The sequence below is a fragment of the Hyperoodon ampullatus genome (assembly GCF_949752795.1).
Source record: "Hyperoodon ampullatus genome assembly, chromosome: 3".
Classification (NCBI taxonomy): domain Eukaryota; kingdom Metazoa; phylum Chordata; class Mammalia; order Artiodactyla; family Ziphiidae; genus Hyperoodon; species Hyperoodon ampullatus.
The window spans coordinates 118574776-118600968 of record NC_136916.1 but is presented as its reverse complement, the minus strand read 5'-3'; the positions used below and the strand labels follow the sequence as shown (position 1 = coordinate 118600968).

Sequence of the window (26193 nt, the reverse complement as noted above, 5' to 3'; positions counted from 1 at the left end):
CCACATCAAAATGTCACCATTTTTCTCAACATTGGTAGATAATTCTGGCTTAATGAGTTACCCTGCTAATGACCTATTTTTTCATAATCTGCAGCAAAAAACAAATTTAAGACAACAAAGTACAATACAATCCTCTTGATAGCACATCTTTTTTTTTTTTTTTTTTTTTTTTTTTTGCAGTACGCGGGCCTCTCACTGTTGTGGCCTCTCCCGTTGCGGAGCACAGGCTCCGGACGCGCAGGCTCAGCGGCCACGGCTCACGGGCCCAGCCGCTCCACGGCATGTGGGATCTTCCCGACCGGGGCACGAACCCATGTCCCCTGCATCGGCAGGCGGACTCTTAACCACTGCGCCACCAGGGAAGCCCAGCACATCTTTTTTTAACTGTACAATAACAACAATGATGAATCTTTTATGTTTCCTGTGGATATGTTATGTTTTATTTTTAACCCATTAATGAGAATATAAGCACCTTGAGGGCAGGGACCCCTACTGTCACAGGCACTATGCTAGGAACTGGGGCAAAGACAAAAAAAGAGAATGAAAAGTATCTTAAGAAGAAAAGATAATTAGTAGAATTGAAATAATGTCCTTTTTCATGATTACGGGATCTATATTAAAATGAAACAGAACTTTTGTCATGATATGTACTCTTTACTTGTTACAAGTTTTAGTAGAATATATTTTCTTCCTCTTTTTTTGATGTAAGTAACATTTTAAGTATTCTTTCAATTCCCAAACATATTCACATACCTTTCAAGGAGTGTCAGTTCTGTGCGTTACTAATATTACAAGTCATTTAGAAAATTATTGTAATAAATATTGATGCAAAGAAAAAGCCCATTATTTAATTTCTTTTTCTTTCAGGGTGGCCACATTTTATTAACTACAAAAGGTAACAACATATTTTGAAATCGGAAACAGAATGAACATAAACCTAAAGTTATTATTATACCACCACTTGAAATTCAGAAAATATGTTGTTTTCATGTACACATACACGAGATAAAATAATACCATAACAGAAGGGTGCTGTATCTGTGTTTAAAGAACGGGTTGTTGGCAAACACCACAGCTCACTTCTGCTGAAATGTACACAACTGATATATGCAGCACAGAAAGCTGGTACCAGGGCTTACAACCTTAATTTGCCTGCAAGAAGGAATGGAGATTTACCTTCAGAGCACGTTCTTGATTGTTTTCAGCAGTCAGATGTCTCATGTTGTTTGCTGAAGTCTGGTTCTGCTCTTTCAGATGATGAAGCTCCTGCTCTAGCCGTTTGCACTGCCACAGGGGAAGAATCCCATTAAGTAAAGGAGTTATAGCATTTTTTTCACCAACCCACATGAATTAATGTAAATAATACCACTGTATTCTCTAAAAGACAGAGTATCCTTTGCAATAAGAATAGTAAGTTAAAAGTAATGTTGAATATGAACAAAATAATATTGCTTATAATACTCTGGCAAATTCAATTGCAATTTTCAGTTTGACTTTTATTAATCTAAATACTACCATATAAATTAGAAAAATACTTATTTCTTATACAATTAAGATCAAACTATATTTAAAATTATTTTCTTCATTAGCCAAATGGCTTTCACTATGTATCTGCTGGCTGAATAAAAGTATACTTCTAAAAATCACAATAGGTTCTAAATAAAGTACAATATGATATTTGTGATGACTTCTTATTAATTTTTTAAAATAAAAATATATATGAGATTTTTCAGATTTTTAGAAATATCTAAAGAAACAGTTGAGTAGAGAAAAATATAACAGCCAGAGTGCTACATGACTAGGAAACAACTAAGGAAACAAGTGTTTTTAATTCCTGTTTTGACTAAACCTTACTTTTAAGTAAAACAAGGGATAACAAAGACGTGAAATGACATTTTGACCTACTGGTAATATATAAAAATGTAAGTAAAAAAGACATTATAAACAAAAGCATAAATGGGCTAATAGAAGCATCTATGTTCAAAAAATCATTGAAATGTCATGCCATTTGAAAACAAAATCTTAATATAAATGTCAAACATTTTACACAATAATTGTACAGAATATAAACTGATATGCTGCATATCAGGGCCATATGAAGATACAAGGGTTATTGGCAAAGGAATAAAGTACTAAATCTATCGTTCAGTAAAATATTAAAAAATCACTCCTTAATTTATCTATTTTTAAATTAGGATATTTAACAACCGATAAGTAAGTACACATACTGATTCAAGATCTAGACAAAGTTACTTCTACATTACCCGACAAATGGTTAACTGTCATAATGAATCAAAAATCATTATTATGATACAAAATCAAGATGCAGTCATAATCCAAACTGGCATTTTTTAGTGCTCTAATGATGATTTCTGCCTCTGACCTCAATATTACTCTGCAATCTGTATCAGTATTTCCCAACCTTGAGTAATATACAAATTCGTTTAAAAGAAAAAGTCTTATCAAACTCCCGATATTCACTTAAATTATATATGTAGTGATGTTTACATATTAATGACATTTTTAAAAATTATGTGCCTAAAACCTTTGTGAGATGACATCATTTGGACTTTATCTGGAGGGGACACATGATTTACATATTTGTATTTGTCCCTTTTTAGTTTGTAACAATTAAAATACCTGGTCACAAATGCAATCAAAATACAAATGTGTTTAGTGAAGACACAAATCATGAGACATGAAAATGAATAAGACATAGAAGCATTACAATCTATTAGACATAGTCTCGATTAGAATAATCATCTACATTTTCAATTAATTTTAATACAAACGATTACATACTAAGTATTTAGAATGACTAAATATGACCTATAAGGTTACAAAGGTGGGGTAGATAATTTTGGTTGTGGGAGTAAAAAAATATTTCACGGAGCAGATGACATCTGAGTTGGGTTTATTTTGGATACATAATTTTATAAGCTGAAAGAGGAGAAAGAGGAAGAATATAGGAGAGAAAGACTGAAGATAGAAATATCAAGGGTCAAGTGAGAAAGCATGGTCACGAGTTGTCTGACCACCTATTTTTTAGTGTTTCCAAGTAAATCAGAAATGATCCAAAGATAGAAACTTCTTTCTTTCTACATGATACACACAGAAAAATTCACTCACTCTTGCTCAAGAAATAAATGTTGAATTTATTTTCATTTCTTCATAAAGTTTAAATTTAACACTGACCTGGGAATCAAGCTGTGGCAAGCCAACAATAACTTTGAACTGAATAAAACCATACACAAATGCTCTTGTCAAATACATGTTTGTGACTTATACATATTCCCGAAATTGCATATTCTGTGTAATTTTTCCTAGTTTGTTTTTTTAACCAAACTCTTTAACTTTGAAATTTATTTTGAATATTTATTTATTTGGCTGTGCTGTGTCTTAGTTGCAGCACGTGGGATCTTTAGTTGCAGCATGCAGGCTCTTAGTTGCAGCATGCATGTGGGATCTAGTTCCCTGACCAGGGATCAAACCCAGGCACCCTGCATTGGGAGCGTGGAGTCTTAACTGCTGGACAACCAGGGAAGTCCCTGAAATTTATTCTGAAGCAAAGAGATAGAACTGTTTTTTCATTACCAAGTGCTACACTCTATTAATTATTGTCACTTTATGATTTTACCTAATATTTGTAAAGTAGATAAAGATCCTACCCTTTAATTTACATCTCAAATTTTCTTGACATTGTCACCAATTTAGTCTCTATACATCTTTATATTTAAAATTTTAAATTTTAATTGTCATTTAAATATAAAGAAAAGACAGGGAATAATACAACAGAAACTGTTGTACTGATCACTAATATTTACTAAATGAAAATAAATTTGCTATAATTCTTTCAGATTTTTAAAATATAAAATATTAGAACTTTATCACAGATTTTTCCTTCACCCAATCTCATTGCCATCATCTTCTCCCTCAAGGAACCCCTATTTTGAAGCGCATTTTCATTCAACCAATATTTGTTAAGCACTTACTCTGTGCTAGGCATAATTATATAAGTGGTGGTGGATACAGCATTTAACAAAATAGATAAAAATCTCTGTCCCCATGGAACTCATATTCTAGATGGGAAAAGAGACAATAAAATAAATAAATGAAATACATAATATGATAGAAGGTGAAAATGTTATGGAGAAAAACAGATTAGAAACATATGGAGTACCAAAAGAGTAGGTACGGAAATCTTTTGTAACTTTAAATACGAGAAATTTTAAGTTGAGAAAACAATATTTGAATAAAGACACTAAGAAGACAAAGCAGTAAGTCTTCAGCTCTTTGGAAGCAGTGGTTCAAGCAAAAGGAACAATAAGTGAAAGGCTCTGAAGTGGAAGCTTGGCTGGTATGCTTGAGTATTAACAGGGGGAATAGCAGGAATGAAGTAAGTAAGGGAAGAATGCTGGGAGATGAGGTGAGAAGAGCCTTGAGATCTTACAGACCATGGCTTTTACTCTGAGTGGGAAAGTTGCTGGAGGGTTTGGAATAAAGAAGCACCATGATTTGCCTATTAATATAGGTTCACTCTTCCTGCTATGTTAGGAATAGACTACAGGAAGACCAGGGCAGAAGCAGGAAATCTAGCCAAGAGGTTACTGAGTAGTCCAGGAGAGAGATGAGATAGCTCAGACTAGGATGGTAGTGAGCAGCAGTCCGACTTTGGATGTATTTTAGAAGATGCAGCTCCCCAAATTCCCTTTAAGTGGCGGTCATTCTTCTCTTTTTGTTCCTGTTTAAAAGGAATGCTTCTATCATATAATCATTTAGATGAATTTTGTTAGATGTCACTGGTTACATCCATTTGAATATGTGTATATGTGTAGGAAACATAGATACCTTAATTTGGTTTACAAATATTTTATATATCAGATTGCTGGTATGTTCCTAAGTGAGACTGACCTGTATTTTTCCTTTTTTGTGCTATCCTTTCCAGTTTTGTTATCAAGGTTGGATTAGCCTCATAAAAAGTGTTTTATTTTTGGAAACAGTTTATATAAAATTATCTATTCTTATAAGAACTGGTAGAAGTCCCCTATCAAACCATCTTAGCTTTCCTTCTGGGTTCAAGTTCCTCTTTTCAGAGGTACAGCTTTTAAAAGATCTCTCAGTGAGACATTATGCCTAAAAATGTGATTATTTTGTTCTCGTGACACTCTTTACTGGATATAACAGTTATGACAAAAGTTGTATCTTCAGCACTTTGAAGATACTGTTCCATTGCAGTCTGGCATCTATTGTTGCTAATGTGAAGTCACTATTAGTCTCATAACATTTTTTATAGGTTTGTCTTTTCTCAATGGTTGCTTTAAAATCTTCTGTAGTTTAACTTTGGAGTTCTTCAGTTCTACAATATGTCAAGAGGTGGATTTATTTTAATCTTCTGGATACTTTCTATGCTTCCCAAACCTGGAAAACTCACAGCTATTATATTTTGAAATGTTACCTAGTTCCCATTTTGAAACCCTTATAGGTCATATATTAGATTTACTCATCTTCCTTTCATATCTTTATTTTTTAATTTATTTTTTTATATTTATTTTTGGCTGTGTTGGGTCTTCATTGCTGCGCATGGGCTTTCTCTAGTTCCAGTGAGCGGGGGCTACTCTTAGTTGTAGTATGCAGGCTTCTCATTGCGGTGGCTTCTCTTGTTGCAGAGCACGGGCTCTAGGCGCGTGGACTTCATTAGTTGTGGCTCAGGCTCTAGAGTGCAGGCTTAGTAGTTGTGGCACACGGCCTTAGCTGCTCTGTGGCATGTGGGATCTTCCCGGACCAGGGCTCGAACCCGTGTCCCCTGCACTGGCAGGTGGATTCTTAACCACTGCGCCACCAGCGAAGTCCCTCCTTTCATATCTTTTAATCTCTATTTCATATTTTAAACCTCTCAGTATGTGTGTGAATTCTGAGCATCTATCATTAGTGAACTGAGATTCCTGATTCTATCTTCAGCTGTGTCTATCCCTTCCTCTGTTTACTTATCTTTTAATTTCAATGACTATAGTTTTCACTTCTAGATATTTCCTTGTATTCTTTTTCAATTCTGTCCATCTTTTTTTCACAGTGCTCTTTGTTACATGTATTATTTAATGATTTCTCTGTTTAAATACACATATTTTATACTCTTTCATATTTTCCTATTATCTCAAATTGTTGATGGTCTCTTTTAATTGTGTCTCACAGTGGACTGTTTTCTTATGTGGAGAATCCTGTTTAGGTAGAAGTTTTATATTAACCTGTGTGTGGAAGAATCGCCCAGACTGGTTTTGCATTTGCTTCTTGTGGGGGTGTTCTATGGTTCTGGATATACATGCAAGGGTTTCCATTCAGTTCTCACCTCAAGTGGTCCCATCATCATTCCTTTTAAGGGCAATAAAAACCAAGTTCCTAGCCCTTGGGACCTATATCTGGTCTTATATTCCTAGTTAACTGATATGTTTGTAACTCTTTAGGTTTCCTTTTGTGTTTGTTTCCTCTTAATTTTTAATCTTCACAGATTTTCTCTTTCATTCCTTCTGAAAAGATCGGGGGGAGGGTACTTGCAGGCCAATTTTTATATGAAATACTGTAACCAAAGAGATAAATATAGCTTAATAAAGCTATTTTTGTGATGAGGACATTTATCTACATTGCATAGTTGGGCTCAGTTTCCATGGCCATGCAGTACAAGAGGGACAGAAGATAAGGCCCAGGGACCACTCAATGTGGCAAAGTGTCCCAAAGTGCCACATTTTCAGGTGTTAAATGATTTTCCATAATTTAATGAATGAAAAGAATCAAGACAAATGGTATGGAAGAAGAATGTCCCTAAATTAAGTAATATATAATTTATTCTATAGTTTTAGACGGCTTCGTTTTAAACTGACACAATTAATAATAACACAATATCTTCTGTGTTCATATTCTGCCAAACATTAATGTTCTTGAAAGTTCTAATGTGTGAATTAAGACCTAGGAGGTTTTATTTTTTGTACTTAAAAATTTTTAATACTCAAATTGAATTTAAGTAAATGCTATCTGTATATTGTCAGTATCCTTGAGAACTAGGATTCTCACCATAAGAGACAAAATATACAGATAAAAAACAAGTTAACTAAAAACACTTTAGTTCAGAACTTGAGTTGGAAGTATAAATATGAAGATACAAAGTTTTACCTTTAAAAAATGTGTGTGTTTAGTTTGTCCATTGAAAAAGGCTAGAAACAATAGGAGACCCAGTAGCAATGAGTAGCCCTAGCACCTACACTGTGGGTTCCAAGTACCATTTCTTACTAAAAATAAAGAACTTCATGGATATATTGTTGACTCCAAGTCTAGGACAAGAAATGTACAATGTGATCCAAGAACATATTTTCTTGGTGGAAGTTTTGTATTAACTATCAAATCTAAGGAAGTACCAAAGAAGCTCAGAGAGGACTCATGAACTAAACTGAATATCTCCCCCACTAGCTAAAGACAAGACAATCTGAGCATCAGATTAATATACTAAGAGATCTAGGCACTGAGATCTGTTAACAACATAGTTTTTTCACAAGCCGACATATGTTTCCAGATGAAACAACACAAACCACATGTAAAATAGTCTTGCTAATAAAAACTAATCTAAATCTGATCAAGCCTCTAGATCAAATCACCATACTTACAAAAGACAGAAGAGAGGAACATGTTAAATGATACTACAGAGATACAATGAATAAACTGGGAAATGCTACAATTGACATACTTTGTTTAAAAAAATAAATTCCAAGGTAAAAGAGAGACAGAAGGGACTCTATAAATTTAAAAAAGGCTTAAGAGTCAATTCAATCATTTGCAATGTGTGATTCTTATTTAGATACAGATTCAAAACAAAGAGAAAACGTTAGGATATTTATGAGATCATTGGAATTTGAAAACTAATTGGATATTTCACAATATTTGAGAACTGTTAATATTTTTGGTATGATAATGGTACTGTAGTTATGTTTTAAACAACTGTCCACATCTTTAAGAGATACACAATAAAAGTTATAGATAAAAAGGACATTATGTCTGGGATTCCCTGCAAGATAATAATGAGGAGGAGTAAATGAGTGGGGCATATAGATAAAAAAGATGGACAGTTGTTGTAGTAGGGTGAAAACATCATATAGGTTCATGATTCTGTGCTCTGTAAGATCACTAATAAGAAGAATTAAATTTGCCTCTGGAAACAAACAAAACTAATTCTACAATATGAGTGAGCTAAACACATAAAATATATCAAAATTTAATGGCAAATTTTTATTAAAGGATTTGACCCATATTTACTATAAGATCTGTTTTCATCAGTAATTTCCTTTTACTCATTATTGTGAATTCTGAAGAACTGTATCAAGCAGAAAATATAGTTATGATTCTGTTTTACTTTGTGTTTACTTCCTGAAAGATTAACATGCCTTAAGTTTTTAACAAAACAAGGGAATTCCCTGGTGGTCCAGTGGTTAGGACTCTGCACTTTCACTGCTGAGGGCCTGGGTTCAAACCCTGGTTGGGGAATTAAGATCCCGCAAGCCACACAGGGTGGCAAAAAAAAAAAAAAAAAAAAAAGTTTTAACAAAAAGTTCTCTCTAATATTGTCTAGGTTTTTAACAGCTGCTGTTTCTCCTCCTGTACAATCTCCTTTCAGTCACAAATCATGTTGATTGCGTTACAATCAAACATCTTCCCACTTGGATGCTATACAACTCTTTCCTTTGCAGACAAAAAATAATACCAGACTCTTCCAGTCAAAACAGAAACTAAACTTTGGTGTCAATGTAAATTATGTACTTTGAACTGCAGACATTTGGAAGCACTTAAGATTATATAAGTTTTTTTCCTTTTCCTTTATATAGGATTATATAAGTTTTTTTCCTTTTCCTTTAGAAGAATTTAAAAAAATCACTTGATTTTAGATTTAAAAATAATAAATAGAATGTTTTTCTCACATTACAATAACTTGGAATAAAGAGCTTCCAAATTCAAAATGGTAACTTGTTTCTTCAAAGCCCTGGCAAAATATCAACAACTTGGTTAAATGAATAATTTATACAATACTAAAGTTTAAAAAAACCAAAGATTAAAAAAGAAAAACAATAATTATGTGAATAAGTCTCTGAAAACACATATGCTACAGCTGATACACACACATGTGAGTGTGTGTGCACATGTACACACAGACGAAACACAAATTATTTAGTAAACACTCATCAAGCATGCACTAGGCAATATTATACCACCACTTACCAGGCAACATGCCAGAAAATAAAACGTTTCTACATATTTATATATACGAAATCTTAATTATGTTTACATATACCATTTTGAAAACACCATATGAAAGTAAATAACTAAGGATTTAATAACAAATACAGTAATTAATATTCATTTTAAACAAATAAATTGTTCAAAAAAATTAAAGAAACATTTTAAATCGCATAGTAAAAGTATTATTAGTAAACATGACAATTATTTTAAAAGGTGTCAACATGTATGTAGGTATTTGTTTAGTATACTATGCTATTAAAATACTATTTTTGTAATACTGTTTAAGATTATTACATTAGTATTCATAAAAAAGCTATTCATTTAAAAAATCATGGTTTACATCTCTGTTTCAAAATAAAGGTTAACACATATGATTAATGATAGTCAATCGACTCTTAGTGAGAAATTAGTATGTGCCAGGCCCTGTTCTAAGAACTTTACATGTATTAAATCAGTCAATCTTCATGTGGACCCTATGAATTAGATATTATCCTGTTTGGCAGAGAAGGGAGCAGAAGCAGAGAGTAATACACACCTTCTTTAAAGTCATGCAACTAATAAGTAGGATTCAAATTCAGGCAGAATAATTGTTTATCAACATTTATACAGAACACACATAGGAAAATAGTAAAAGCAATGGAAATAGCTAGAACTACAGAAAAAGTTGATGATGACATTTTAAAATTTGAACTTTGAGCATTTAGAGATACAGTTAATTTTTAAAGTAGTATATAAATCTGATATAAGGAAGTACACAACATAGATCTGAGTGGAATATGAACTAGCCAGTATACAGGATTACTACATTTAAGTCAGTTCATTCAGACCTAATCAAGTCTAAGCTAAATTAATAAAAACCACCTTGGCAATTATTTCTCACCTTTTAATTGCACATTTTATGGCTAACACAGTATCTGAAATCATAATGTTCTTTTTAGGACTATAAAACAAAAAATTGCTATTATTTTATTAATGTTAGAAGTATTTTCTTTGAAATGAAGGCCTTTATAAAAGCTACATACATATGTATGTATACATATATATACACACACACATTTTTCCACCTATATTAGTATGTTAACAAATATACTTATGTATGCATATACAAAAACACACATATATTTCTACATAATTATACATACATACATTTATATGTATATTTATGTATGCATATGCAAATAGACCTGATATCATCAGGCCTTCACATGAAAATGTCCAAAATATCTATTTTTCCTTCATATAAACTGCAAACTCCAAGAAGGTAGAGCCCATAGCAAGGTATCTAAAACACAGGTGATATTAAATATGTATTTATTGCATTACTGTATTCCCTGCTTATAAATGGCATTTACCCAATCATCCTTGCTAAACTTGAAAATCATTTTAAGCTTTCTCCTATCTTTATCCTAAAGTTGGAGTAAGTCCTATTCCTTCAACATGCTTTATTCTCTATCCCCTATGTCATATCTTTCATTCAGCCTCTAAGTTTCTCATTAACTGGCAAGTGTCATGGCTTCAGTCTGAAGCCCTTCCAAACTATCCTCTATTTTGGTAGTTCTCAAAGCTGGCTGCAAAACAATATCATCAGGGGAATTTTAAAAAAGAATGTGTATGTGTATGTGTATGTGCATGTGTTTTCAGGCTGTATCTCAGAGCTAATAAATACTCCAGAAAGCTATTTCTAAAATACAACTCTGATCACACTAACACTTACCTACCCTATCTTGATATCCTTTATTGGTTCTCTCACTGCTTACAGAGTTAAGTTTTGGAGAATGACAGTGGCGTTTCATGAGCCAGACCCATTTCATATTTTCTCATTCCTCCTTAATTATACACTTGCTCTAGTTCAGACATGATAAATTATCCACAGTCCCCAAAATATGGACATTCCTTTCAACTTGCATGCCTTTGCACAAGTTTTTATATATATATGATTTATCCACACAGCACCAGACCCCATCTTTCCACTGGGAAGCCCTCCTGAGGAATACCATTCCCTCCTTGCTTCTATGGACTCCCTGCCCTTCCTTTATGTTCTCATCTGCAACCACCTGCTTAGCATTCTTGGTCACATCCACCTACAATCCCAGGGACAAATACAGCACATAGTTCGCTGAAGCTATATGATGCATGCTTAATAAATAAATGATGTGAATTTTGTTTAAAGAAATCTTATTTTTCATATTAATTTCCTTGTAAAATTATAGGCATGTGCCACTAGACAATATTTAGGCTATCATATACTGTATTAATAGGCATAAATGCAGCATAAGAATACAGAAATCTGAAAACATTATACTTAAACAAAAATAACTAATTTTTAAGTACAGAAATATGCAAAATGTTTTGATGATGATATATAATATTCCATCACACTAGAAAGGACTTGGTGCTTCCAATCTGCCCCCATAGCCATAGGCTATCAATGTTCTGATTTGTAATTTTGTGAATTATTTCACTTGTTCTTTAACTTCAAAAAAAACAATGAAACCTTTAAGTTGTAATCCTTTGACTTCTTTCAATCAACATATGTATTTGAGATTCATCTATGTTTTTCTGTGCATGAGTGGTTCATTCTTTTCAGGCAAAATAATATTTCACTGTATGAATATACCATAATTTGTCCATATTCCCACTAAAGAATGACAGTTGAGTTGTTTTTGGTATTTGGATATTATGAATGAGCTCCTATAAACATTGCTCTAAAATTCCTACAGCATGTGTATGTTTTAATTTTCCTTGGGTAAATACCTATAAATGGAATTGCTAGGTCATGAAGTAGATATTGCTCAAGTGTGTAAGAAACTATCAAGCAGTTTTCAAATCCAGTTGTACCATTTTACATTCCCATTAGCAATGGATCAGAGTTTCAGTTGCTGCACATCCTTGCCAACATTTGCTGTTGTTGGTCTTTTTAATTTCAGATGCCACAGTGCATGTGATATGGTATCACATTTAAATTTGTGTTTCCCTGTTCACAAGTTATAGTAATCTTTTCATGTGTTCATCGGACATTTGTGAAGTTTTTTTTCCAGTCTTTGGCCAATTTTTTTCTTGGGTTGTTTCTTTTTTTAATCAATTTGTGGGAATTATTTAAATATACTTAATGCAAGTCCTGTGTCAAATACATGAATTGCAAATATTTTTTCCTAGGTTATGGCTTACTTTTTCATGTTCTTAAAGTTGGCTTTTGACAAGCATTAGTTTTAATTTTGTTAAAGTCAAATTTATCTATTTTTTTGAGATGGTTGGAGCTATTTCTGTCCTTTCTGAAATCCTTGCCTACCTCAAAGTAATAAAGATATTTACCCATGGTTTCTTACAACATCTTTAAGGTTTAAGCTTTCTTGTTTAGGTCTATAATCCACCTTGACTTTATTTTTGAGTATGGTGTGAGGGAAGAGTCGAGTTTCCTTTTAATTCTATACTGACACCCAGCTGTTCCACCACTATTTGTTGTAAATACATACCTTTCTCCAGTGGACTGATCTGATGCCTTGGTCAAAAATCAAGAGTATCACAAGCAAAAGAATGAAGTTAGACAACTTTCTTAGAACATACAGAAAAATTAACTTAAATTTGATAACAGATTTAAATGTAAGAGATAAAACTATAAAAATCTTAGGAAAAAACAGGAGTAAATCTTAGTGATGTTGGCTTCGGCATAACTTTCTAAGCCTTCAAGTGACAAAAGAAAAAAGATAAATGGTACTTCATCACACTGAAAAACTTTTGTGTTGCATATGATATCATTAAGAAGTGAAAAGATTACCCACAGAAAGGGAAAAATATTTCATAAATGATACATCTGATTAAAAAAAAAACCTTGTATCTACAACATATAAAGAACTCTTACTACTCAATAATAAAAAGAAGAATAACAACATAACCAAACAATGGGCAAAGGACCAGAATAGACATTTCTTTAAAGTACATAAACAAATGGCCAATAAGCACAAAAGGTAGTCAACATCATTAGCCATTAGGGAAATGTAAATCAAAACCACAATGAGAATGACACCTGCAAGATGGTGGACAAACAAGCTCCAGGCCCTAGCTCCCCAATGGAAAAAAAAGTAAACAGCATATGGATTAAAGCTTTGTGGGAATTCTAGAAAACAATTAAGGATCAGCAGCAAATAAACCCCCAACCAATTTGACACTTTTCAAATTGGTAGGAAAATTTGCAGCATTTTTACTTGCTCCTCCTGGACTGTCTCCATGGCACATCATAGTGATGTCAGTTGGGAGGAGGCTACCCAATTTTCAGTTCCTCCTTTGGATGGAACAAAAGAGAGGCACTTGTTTCCAACATACTGGTCTGTCTAGGGGCTGCCCCAGGCACTTGTTTCTGTCTTTCCTGAAGTACTTATGGGAACGATGGCATGGTTTGGATATTAGGTTGGAGGTTGCCAAAAGCTGTAGTGAATGCCGCAGTGATTGAGAGCTATGGGGGAACTGTAGAGCCGTGCTGTGTGGAGTCAAGAGATTATTAGCAGAGGACTACAATACATACCACAGGCTTTGTGAAGAAGCAAGTGTGAGACTCTAAGAGAAATAAGACATTTAAAAGCAGACAAGTATACAGAAGAATTGGAATAAAAGTGCACACATGGGCCCAGGGAAGATACATCTCCAGAAAAGGCTCAAGAGGATCTTCAGTCATCAGAACAGGCTGATTAGTGAAAGTCTTCTGCACAGAGCCAGCCTACAGAGAATGCGAGATGTGGGTATTACCTCAAATGCCCAATTTTCAACAAAAAAATCAGAAGGCATACAAAGAAACAGGGAATCACAGCCTATCTGAAAGAACAAAATAAATCCACAGAAACCAATCTTAAAGAAACACAGGTCTCAAATCTACTAGACAAAGAGTTTAAACCACTGTCTTAAGGAGAACATGAACAGAAAACTAAACAGTACCAGTAAAACAACACATGAACAAAATGAGGATATAAACAAAATAAAAAAAATTATTTTTAAAAAGAACCTAACAGGGCTTCCCTGGTGGCGCAGTGGTTGAGAGTCCTCCTGCCGATGCAGGGGACACGGGTTCGTGCCCCGGTCCGGGAAGATCCCACATGCCGCGGAGTGGCTGGGCCCGTGAGCCATGGCTGCTGAGCCTGCGCATCCGGAGCCTGTGCTCCGCAACGGGAGAGGCCACAGCAGTGGGAGGCCCGCGTACCAAAAAAAAAAAAAAAAAAAAAAAAAAAAGAACCTAACAGATATTTGGGGCTGGAAAACACAATACCTGAATTGAAAAATTCACTAGGGTGGTTCAACAGCAGACTCAAACAAGCAAAAAGAATCAGTAAACCTGAACAAAGATAATTTGAAATTATAGTGTCTGAGGAAAAAAGAAAAAATAATAAAGAAAAGTAAATAGAGCCTAAGGGACTTACGGTTCTATCAAGTGAACTAATACACACATTATGAAATTCAAAGAAAGTGAAGAGAGAGAGAAGGGGGATAGAGAGCTTATTTAAAGAAATAATGGCTGAAAACTTCCCAAACTTGAGGAAACACAGGATATAAAAATACACAAAACTCAACTACCTCCAAGTAGGATAAATATAAAGAGCCTTGTACCAAGATACATTATAATCAAACTGTTGAAAGTCAAAGACAGATAATCTTGAAAGCAGCAAGAGAAATGCAACTGTTCATATAAAAGGAATCCTCAATAAAATTATCAATTGATTTCTCAGGAGACACTTTGCAGGCTAGAAGGGAGTGGGATGATATATTTAAATTGCTGAATGAAACAAACAAACAAATAAACAAACAACCCTGTCAAATGAGGATTTCATATCTGGCAAAAATATCCTTCAAAAATGAGGGCAAAATTAAGACATTCTCAGATAAACAAAACCTGAGGAAGTTCATTAACATTAAACCTGTTCTAACAAAAAATGCTAAAGAGAGTCCTTTGAGTTCAAATGAAAGGACACTACAGAATAGCTAAAAGCCATATGAAAATACAAAAGTTATCCAGTAAAGGTAAGTAAACAAATATAAAAAATCTTTATTACTGTAATTTTGGTTTGTCGCCCCACTTTTTATTCTTTTATATGATTTAAAGACAAAAGCATAGGATACTTAGAAATCTATGTTAATGAGTACATAATATATAAAGATGTAATCTGTGACAACAATAACATAAAGTGGGGGAATAGAGCTTTAAAGGAGTATAGTTTTTTTTGGGGTTTTTTTTGCGGTACACAGGACTCTCACTGTTGTGGCCTCTCCCATTGCGGAACACAGGCTCCGGATGCACAGGCTCAGTGGCCATGGCTCACAGGCCCAGCCACTCCACGGCATGTGGGATCTTACTGGATCAGGGCACGAACCCGTGTCCCCTGCATTGGCAGGTGGACTCTCAACCACTGCGCCACCAGGGAAGCCCCAGGAGTATAGTTTTTTATGTGATTAAAGTTATCAGTTTAAAACAGATTGTTATAACTTTTAGGGTATTTTATGTTTCCCCATGGTAACCACAAAGAAAATATTTACAGAATATAAACAAAAGGAAATCAGAAGGGAATCAAAGCACATCACTATAAAACATCAACTGAAAACAAAGGAAGGCAGTAAGGGCTGAAATGAGAGACAAAGAAGCTATAAGATGTACCAAAAACAATGAATAAAATGGCAATAGTAAGTCCTTTTCTATCAGTTATTACTTGAAATGTAACTGGACTAAATTCCTCAATCAAAAGACAAGATTGGCAGAATGGACTAAAAAGCCAGAATCAACTATATGCTGTCTACAAGAGACTAACTTTAGATCTAAAGACATGCATGGGTTCAATAAGATATTCCATGCAAATAGTAGCCAACAGAGAGCAGGGGTGGCTATATTAACATTAAGCGAAACAGACTTTGTCAAAACCTGGTACAAAAGACAAATAAGGTCAATATACGATAAAATGGTTACTCCACCAAGAAAACATAACAACAACATGAAGGCTTCACACTTCCTAATTTCAAAACTTATTACAAAGCTACAATAATCAAAAGAGTGTGGCACTGGCATAAAGACAGACATGTAGGCCAATGGATTAGAATAGAAAGCCTTGAAATAAACCCTTGTATACATGGTGAAAATTTTTTTCTCAAGGTTATCAAGACCACCCAATGGAGGAAAAGACAGTCTTTTCAAGAAATGGTGCTGAGAAAACTGGATATACACATGCAGAATAATGAAGCTGGACCTCTACTTTACATCATATACAAAATTAACTTAAAATGGATCAAAGACCTAAATAAATGTAAGAGGTAAAGCTATACAACTCCTAGAAGAAAACATAAGGGAAAAGGTTCAGGATACTGGGTTTGTCAATGACTTCCTGGATATGACACCAAAAGCACAGGCAACAAAAGACAAAACAGATAAATTGGACATCAAAATTAAGAACTTTTGTGCATCAAAGAACACAATCAACAGACTGAAAATGCCTCCCATGGAACAGGTGAAAATATCTGTAAATCACATACCTGATAAAGGTTACTATCTAGAATACATAAATAACTCCTATAACTCAAAAACAAAAACACCAAACCTGATTAAAAAGTGGGCAAAGAACTTGAATAGACATTTCTCCAAAGAAGATATAAAAATGGCCAATAAACATATGAAAAGATGTTCACCCTTACTAATCATTATGGAAATACAAATCAAAACCACCTAATATACTACCTTACACCTATTAGGATGGCTATTATAAAACAAAAAAACCCAGAAAACAACAAGTGTCAGTAAGTATATGGAAATTGGAAGCCTTGTGCACTGTTGACGGGAATGTAAAATGATGCAGCCACTATGGATAACAGTATGACAGTTTCTTAAAAAAAGTAAAAATATAATTACCGTATGATCTAGCAATTCCACTTCTGGGTGTATACTCAAAAGAATTGAAAGCAGGGCCTCAAGATATATTTGTACACCATGTTCACAGCAGCATTTTTCACAATAGCCAAAAGGTAGAGGCAACCCAAGTGTCCACTGATGGATGAACAGATAAATATAATGTGGTATACACATAAAACAGAATATTATTCAGCCTTCAAAATAAAGGAATTCTGACACATTCTACAATATTGAGGACACCATGCTAAGTAGGTGAAATAAGCCAGTCACAAAAAGACAAATACAATCATCAAAATGTTAAATATAGAGTTGCCATATGACCCAGAAACTCCACTTTCAGATATACTCCCAAGAGAAATGAAAATATAAGTCCACACAAAAACTTTAAATGTATGTTCAGAGTAGAATTACTTGTAATAAACACAAAGCAGAAATAAATGTCCATCAATTGACAAATGAATAACAAAATGTGGTATATCCATATTATTACTTGGCAATTTAAAAAGGATTAATTTAGCAATAAAAGTACCAATACATGCTACCACATGAACGAACTTTAAGTGCATTATACAAAGTGAAAGAAGCTAGTCACAAAAGACCACATATTGTATGATTCCATTACATAAAATGTCTAGAATAGGTAAATCTATGGAGACAGACACTAGATTACTGGTTGCCTAGGGCTGGTGGAGGGCTGTTTCGGTGGAATGACCGGGAATGACTAATAATGGGTGTAGAGTTTCTTTGGGGCTGATAAAAATATCCTAAAATTGTGAGAATGTACAACTCTGTGAATACAGTAAAAATGCTGAATTGTAACTTTAAATGTGTGAACAGCATGTAAATCTCAATAAAGCTATTAAAATGTAAAAAAAATTAAGGGACTATATACGAGATCTGTTTCTGGGCTCTCTACACTGTTCCACTGATTTGTGTATGCAGAAAGCACAGTCTTGACTATTGTAGTTTTAGAGCAAGTCTCGAAATCAGATAGCATGAGTGCTCTAATTTCATTCTTTTACACTATTCAGCAATCATAACTGGTTCTCTCTGGAACTGCTAAACAATCTAGACAAAATCATTAACATTGTAGAAGGCTTGACTTTTCATTCACTTTGACCTAAGTGAAATTTATAAAACAATCAACGAATGCAGAATACACATTCTTCTCAAAGGAACGGTAAAAAAAAGACTATATGCTGGACCTTAAAATATATCACAATAAATTTGAAAAGACTGAAATCACAGAGTATATTTCTGCTCACAAGGGGACTAAATGAGAAATTAACAAGAATAAGACATCTAGAATATCCCTAAATATTTGGAGGTTAAACATTGTTAGACTGCTTGATATTGTTCCATAGATCACTGAGGTTGTATTCTTTTATTTTCATTTTTTCCTTTCTTCAGGTTGGATAAATTCTAGAGATCTGTCTTCAAGTTCACTAATCTTTCATTATATGGTCTTTAAACTGTTATTAAGCTTGTCCACTGAAGTTTTCATATCAGGTGTTACAATTTTAGCTTTACAATTAAGCTCTTTCTAGAGTCTCATTTCCTTGCTGATATTAACCATCAGTTCACTCACTGGGATCACCTTTCCTTTAAATCTTTCAAGGAACTTAGAATAACTTCTTCAAAGTACGTTTCTGCAATTTCTAACATATTGAGGTATGTCAAGACTTGTTTCTGTTGACTATATTTTCCCTGGACTGTGGGTCACATTTATCTGCTTCTAGTATTTTTAATTATATGCTGGTCATTGCAGGTGGTTCACTGTAAGGTACCTAGATTATGTTGTCTTTATTTGAAGAATGCGGATTTTTCCTCTAGCAAAGAGTTAAGTTATTGCTGGATTCCTTTGCACCTATCAAATTTATTTTTATAATTTATTTGAGCAGGTCTATTCCAGTTTTTAACTTAATCCTAGGGCCTGACTCTTAACCTAGAGCTGCTCTGTCTGATATGGTAGCCAGAAGGCACATGTGGCTATTAAGATTTAAGTATACATTAATTAAAATTAAATAAAATTTAAAATAAATTATTCTTTTGCACTAGCCATATTTAAAGTGCTCAAGAACCAAATGTAGTCCATGGCTACCAAACTGAACAATGCAGAGACATTTCCATTATTGTAGAATGTTCTATTAAACAGCATTGCATTCAGGCTTGGTCCTTAACCCAAGGAAGAATCAATTGAATGATCAAGGTTCTCAGCAATGGACTTACTTCTTTTAACTCACAGCACTCTGGCAGTGCTTTTAAACCACTTGTGTGCAAGCCCTGTGCATGCACTGCAGAAGTCTTGGACAAGGACTGAAGGTGAATAAACACACAGATACCTTGTGTTTCCACTCTAGCCTCCCTCCAAACACATGGGCATAGTTTCCTCTGATCTAATATCATCTCCTGCAAGTTTCGGCTATTTCAAATACCTGGACTTAAATTTCTTCTTTTTTAGTGCAGCAAGACCACTGCTCTGAGTTCTACCTTCCTGAGTCAGCAAGAGTAACTCCCAGACACAATACCAGGGAAATCACTGAGCTCACCTCTGTGCATTCCCGAGCAGCCTGTTGTTCACACATTTTTTTCCAATTTTATAATTGTTTTTTGAGGGAACACAAGATTGGTAATAATTACCCTGACATGACAAGAAGTCTCTATTGCTTTTCAAGGGACCAAAAGCAATTTTTCCCTAATAAGGAAAAGGCTCCTGCAGTACAGACTGGAATGATAAGTTTTCATTTATTTCAAACTGACTTAACACCCAATGAAGTTCTTCCCTTCCAATTTCCTATAACTTTCAATATATCTTTTCCTAATATCTGTAAAACTGGTTATTTTCTATAATAGTCAACAGAAAATGGAATTAGGTACATAAATTCCTAAACATTTCCTTAGTAGAAATTTCCCTCCAGGTTTTGCAATAATATATAAATGATAATAATTACTGAATTATGAGTAAACTAAAAGTAAATTAGTAAGTGTTTACTTAGCTTCTAATAACTAGACACTGCTGACCTACCAAATGTGATTACTGAAGTGGAGAGTTATGAAATTGCCTTTTCTGGATTCTATTTAGAACATATCCAGAAATGATTACCAACATTTGAGCTGTTAATAACGTAAGAAACTAAAAGAGATTAAAAATGCGGGGCTTCCCTGGTGGCGCAGTGGTTGAGAGTCCGCCTGCCGATGCAGGGGACACGGGTTCGTGCCCCGATCCCAGAAGATCCCACATGCCGCGGAGCGGCTGGGCCCGCGAGCCATGGCCGCGGAGCCTGTGTGTCCGGAGCCTGTGCTCCGCAACGGGAGAGGCCACAGCAGTGAGAGGCCCGCGTACAGCAAAAAAAAAAAAAAAAAAAAAAAAAAAAAAAAAAAAAAAAAATGCGAGTAATACTTCTGTGAATAGAAAAGTAAGCCCAAACTAACTTATCATTTGTCCATTCAACCTACCCCTCTCTGATCTCTCTTGCCCAGTATCCTAATTCTCTGGCTGTGTATTCTAACTGGCTGTGTATTATGGCACATTGTTCTGGGAGTAAAAAAAGGGAAGAGTAGGCTGATAAACCCAAGGGAGTAAGCTAAACATGTTGCCCAAAATATGAAGAAGGCAGAAAAATAAAAGCCACAGAGTCCCTTGATTTCAGTAGTATCTGCTGTGCTGGAAAGAGGCACCCCTCCCACCATACCCACAACTTCTCAGGATCTCAATCTGCTGGGGTAGCCTTCAGGTGTAATAAAAAGAAAATGGCAATCTAATACTGAGGCTATTATATCTCACATCTAATGTATGCATTGTTTATGTCAATAATTATTAATTATATGGATTCATAATTACTTAATACATTAAAGTTGAATTAGAAATGTGTTTATATAAAATTTAAGAAAAGTTGGTTCATACTTTCCAGATGTTTTAGGATGATCACCTAAAATCTTAAATAGATTTGAGATTACAATTCTAGTCATTAAATTAAAAGTTACAGGGACTTCCTGGTGGCACAGTGGTTAAGAATCCACCTGCCAATGCAGGGGACACGGGTTCGAGCCCTGGTCCAGGAAGATCCCACATGCCGTGGAGCAACTAAGCCCCTGCGCCACAACTACTGAGCCTGCATTCTGGAGCCCGTGAGCCACAACTACAGAGCCCACCAGCCACAACTACTGAAGCCCGCGTGCCTAGAGCCCATGCTCCACAACAAGAAAAGCCACCATAATGAGAAGCCTGCTCACTGCAACAAAGAGTAGCCCCCGCTCACCGCAACTAGAGAAAGCCCACACACAGCAATGAAGACCCAACGCAGCCAATAAATAAATAAATAAATAAATAAATAAATTTTAAAAGTTACAATTCAAAGTTAACACTTCCTCTTCAATTTCAATAATAAAAACTCTAGAACTGCTTTGAATTTTTGTTTTGTTATGAATTATATCAGAAAAAGTACTGCATTTCTAGTTTAATAGGGATAACCAGAAATAAGAATAGTATAACAATATTTTATAACTGAAATAATTAAAATAAACTATAAAATTACTACATAAAAGAGATCTAATCTAGCTTATGCAATTTCTATAATCTCTTCAGTGCTGCAAAGGCATTTATTTCTAACATGATGACTTTACTTCTCTGGCTAATGCCACGACTAGGATATGGTACTGTGATCCTTTTTGTACAGTTATAACCTTGTAATGCTGAACCTTGTAGTTAGCTAATGGTCAGGAAAACAAAATTCAGTAAATAATACCATTGTAATGAATTGGTTCTTAAGTAAACTTCAATGGATTTTCTCCAAATCCACAAACAAATAACAGTATAACCTAAATGTTAAGTTGGCAGTTATTGCACAAAATAATAGAGATGCTTCTTATACTATTGTAAAACACAAGGCAGAGTTCAGGAAATAGTATTAGTATGCACGGGATGATAGCCTCAGTTTAATAGTTTATTAAGTTCTTTTTTCAGTTTTTGGATTCCTGGAATCACAGATGCCTCCTCCTCTTGGTTTGAAAACTTTGTTTGTTTCCTATTATAAATGTTGTAATCTCAATAGAACTGTCAATTACTTAAGTGCTCATTCTTAATTTTCTTCTTGTATAATGTGTGTTGTCCAAACGTTGTTAAATCCTAGCAGAAGCCACTCCAACTTCTAAGATTATAACAGGATAAAAACTAAAAAATTGTGTGATAAAGCAAAGTATCAACAAGTTGAAAATTATATAAAAGTCATTCTCTTTGAGAGATAAGACTAATTATCTTTGAATATGTAAATATAACTAGTGTTCTCCATAGGAAACCAGTAAATACTTGTGGACTGGTTACTGACTACTGTAAGAAATGCTTTGGAAACTTGGGACAATTCTCAGGACACTTCCTAGTTTTTCAATGGAGTCAATCATTTCACCTATTTTTATTTATTTATTTGGCTACACCAGGTGGCTTGCAGGATATTAGTTCCCCAACCAGGGATCAAACCCATGTCCCATGCAGTGGAAGCACAGGGTCCTAACCACTGGACCACCAGGGAATTCCCCATTTCACCTATTTTTAAAAAATGTTTAAATGTTCTTGAAACTGTTTTATTAATATGTATATGCAAAGCCAGGAACATCATCCAAACTATTTAGCAGTGATTAACTTAAGAGCAATCTCAGTGAAAAATAAGTCTACATTATATTCAGCTCCCTAAAGTCAACTAAAACTTGAATTCTCTTCTGGCTTAGCTCTTTCTCTTACCTACCCTCCTTGTACTTTTGGCATTATGGAGCTTGGAAGTACTTTTTCATTGCCAAGATACTTCCATACATTCTTAAGCTTAATCCCTTTATCTCCTCAGCTCAATAAAAAACCACCTTACTTCCAGTGACACTTTTGTCTGCACCCTCTCTAGTACAGTGTACTCTTCTTTCATATACTGTTACTTCAGAGGCAGAAAAAAAGGACATGTATTTTTCCTGGTTCCCAACTGTCATTTCCAGTCCACTAATCCTTCATTAAACAACCTTTTCAATTTTGAAATTTCTGTTATCCATTCATAATGTGTGGTCCACGGGCTAGTAGTGGTCCAAAACTGATACTGCCATGAAGCTAGTACTAAAATTCAGAAGAAGCAATTAAACATTTTATAGGAATTTCACAGAGCAAACTTTATGGCTTTGAACCCATTAAAAGAATGTTTGCTTGAATCTTGCATGTCTATATATTTCTTCGTTTCATTTTTTGATAAGTCATTTTTATTATGTTATAAAAGTAGTGGTCCATAACACATTGGAAAAATGTTTTTTTAAACTGGTTTTCACCACAGACAGTTTGAGAAGCACTGATTTGGATGACTTGCTTCTCATCTGTACCACTGTGATTTGACAACAAAGGTTACTTTCCCATATTAAAATATTTTTTTGTCAATATTCTAGACAAAAAAGCAAGAATCACCAATACAACACTCTAGTCTCACAATTTCTTGACTCATTTATTCTAATAAAATTTACCTTCAAACAATAACCCCAGCCATATCCTCTCCTTAGTCCTCTTTAATCCTTAACTCTGAAACTCTGCTCTTGGATCACCAACTTTCATTCTCCTACCTTCTTACCAAAACTGCTCTTTACTGTTCTTACTGGAATAAACACTTTGTCCGGATATGGATTTGCTTCCCTGAATGCAATGCTTATTCACAAACAGCCACCCATGGACTTACAGAATGCCTTACGTATCACCATGAGATTCCACACAGCATTGTTCTGATCAAGGAACTCACTTCATAGCACATGAAGTGTCGCAATGGGCTCATGCTCATGAACACTGATCTTACCAAGTTCCTCATCATCCTGATGCAGCTAGCTTAATAAAACAGTGGAATGGATTTTTGAAGACTTGATTAGAGTGCCAGATATGTGGCAATACCTGGTGGGGCTAGGACAAGGTTCTCCATGACATTGTATATGCTCTAAACCAGAATCCAATATATAGTACTTTTTCATCCACAGCCAATATTCACAGGTCCAGGAATCAAGGGGTTGAAATGGGAGTGGCTTCATTCATTATTACCCATAGTAATCCAATAGCAAGATTTTTGCTCGCGGTCTCTGCAAACTGAGATTCTGTTAATCCAGAGGTCTTAGCTCCAAAGGGAGAAAAACTTCCACCTAGTGACATAACAAAAATTCCATTAAACTGGAAGTTGAAACTGTTACCTGGTCACTTAGGGCTCCTCATGCCTCTGAATCAATATGTAAGGAAGAAGGTTAATGTACTGGCTGGGGTAACTAATCCTGACTACCCAGGGGAAACAGAGTTGCTACTATACAATGGAGGTAAGGAAGAATATATCTAGAATACAGGAGACCCCTTGGGGCATCTCATAGCCATCTTATGTATTATATCCATCTATATCTAGTGACTATGTCCTTAAAAACTGAGGGTTAAATAAAGATACAGGCAGATAAATGAGAACTGAACTAAACAAGAGCACATGTGTATTGGAGAAGAGAAAGAGAGAGAGAGAGAAAGGAAAAAGGAAGGAAGGAAGGAAGGAAGGAAAGATGGAAGGAGGGAGGGAGGGAGGGGCTAAAAGATGTTATTCAAGTTAGGGAAAATAACCAAAAAGGAAAATTCATTCCAACATGAAGAAACAGAGAGTATCTAAAATCAATGATGGATAAACATAGAAGAGTATATTTTTAATTCTCATAATTTCTTTAAAACACAATTTATTATTTGAATCAAAATAAATATAAAAATATATGTTAATATATCAAAAGGATGAAGGCAAATGAAATTTTACTGTTTTAAGATTCTTAAATTTAAACCATGTGGTGCATTATTAATATCAAGAAGATTGTGAGAAATACCATGGATTAAAAAAAAAAAAAAAAACTAAAAACTGTTAAGATGTCAATCCCCCTCCACTCCAATGATCTACTGATTCAACACAATCTAATCATAATCCCACCAGGCTTTTTATAGAAATTGAAAATCTGATTTTAATATTTATAGGAAAATACAAAGAATCTATAATAACAAAAACCACCTTAAAAAAGAACAAAGTTGGAGGACTTTCAATGCCCAACATCAAAATTTACAGCAATCAATGCAGTGTGGCATTGGCATAAACATAGAAAAATAGATCATTAAAATAGAATAGTATGTCCATAAATAGATATATATGGTCAATTAATTTTCAAAAAATGACACCAAAGCCATTCAATGGGGGTAAAAAACCACCTTTTCAACAAGTAGTGCTGGAACAACTGAATATTAACTTGTTCAGAAAATGATCCTGAATCTTATACTATACACAACAGTTAACTCAAAGTAAATCACTGATTAAAAGCTAAAACAATAAAGCTTGTAGAGGAAAACACAGGACAATATCTTTGTGATCTTGGGGTGAGGAAACATTTCTTAGACAAGGTACATTAAAATACTGATATATCAGACTTCATCAAAATTGAAAACCACTGTCCATCAGAATATAAAATTAAGAAAATGAATAAGCAAGAAAAGACTAGGAGAAAATATTTTTACTACATATATCTGACAACTGACTTTATCTAGAATATACAAAGAACACCTACAAATCAATAAAAAGTCAAATCACCCTATTAAAAGATAGGCAAAAGACTTGAACGGATGTTCAAAAAGGAAAACATATAAATGATCGATAAGCACATAAAAAAGTGTTCAACATTATTAGTCATTGGGAGATGTGAATTAGAACCACAATGATATATATATTACTAGACACCAAATAAAATAATTATAATTAAAAATACTGACAATTGTTGGTGAGTATATGGATCAATCAGAACTTCCATAAACTGCTGCTGAGACTGTAAAATGATACAGCAACTTCAGTGAACAATTTGCGACCCAGCAATTCCACTTTTAGGTTTTTAACCAAGAAAATGAAAATTTACATCCACGAAAAGACTTGTACAAGAATTCTCATAGTAGCCTTAGTCATAAGGGACAAAAACTGGATAAATTCAAGTTTCCTGTTCCATCAACAGGAAAATGAATAAGAAATGTAAGTTTATACACAATGGAA

At 34.3% G+C, this 26193-nt stretch overlaps 1 protein-coding gene across 1 annotated transcript in view; it reads right to left on the bottom strand.

The window, feature by feature from the left end:
- Positions 1 to 26193, bottom strand: part of MIPOL1 (mirror-image polydactyly 1) — a gene marked incomplete at its 5' end in the record, with an annotated part of 262383 nt that overhangs the window by 164754 nt on the left and 71436 nt on the right. Inside the window, one exon of the mRNA XM_079699165.1 lies at positions 1177 to 1284. Within this exon, the coding sequence (XP_079555291.1) occupies positions 1177 to 1284 (108 nt within the window). The remainder of the gene's footprint in view (positions 1 to 1176; positions 1285 to 26193) is intronic.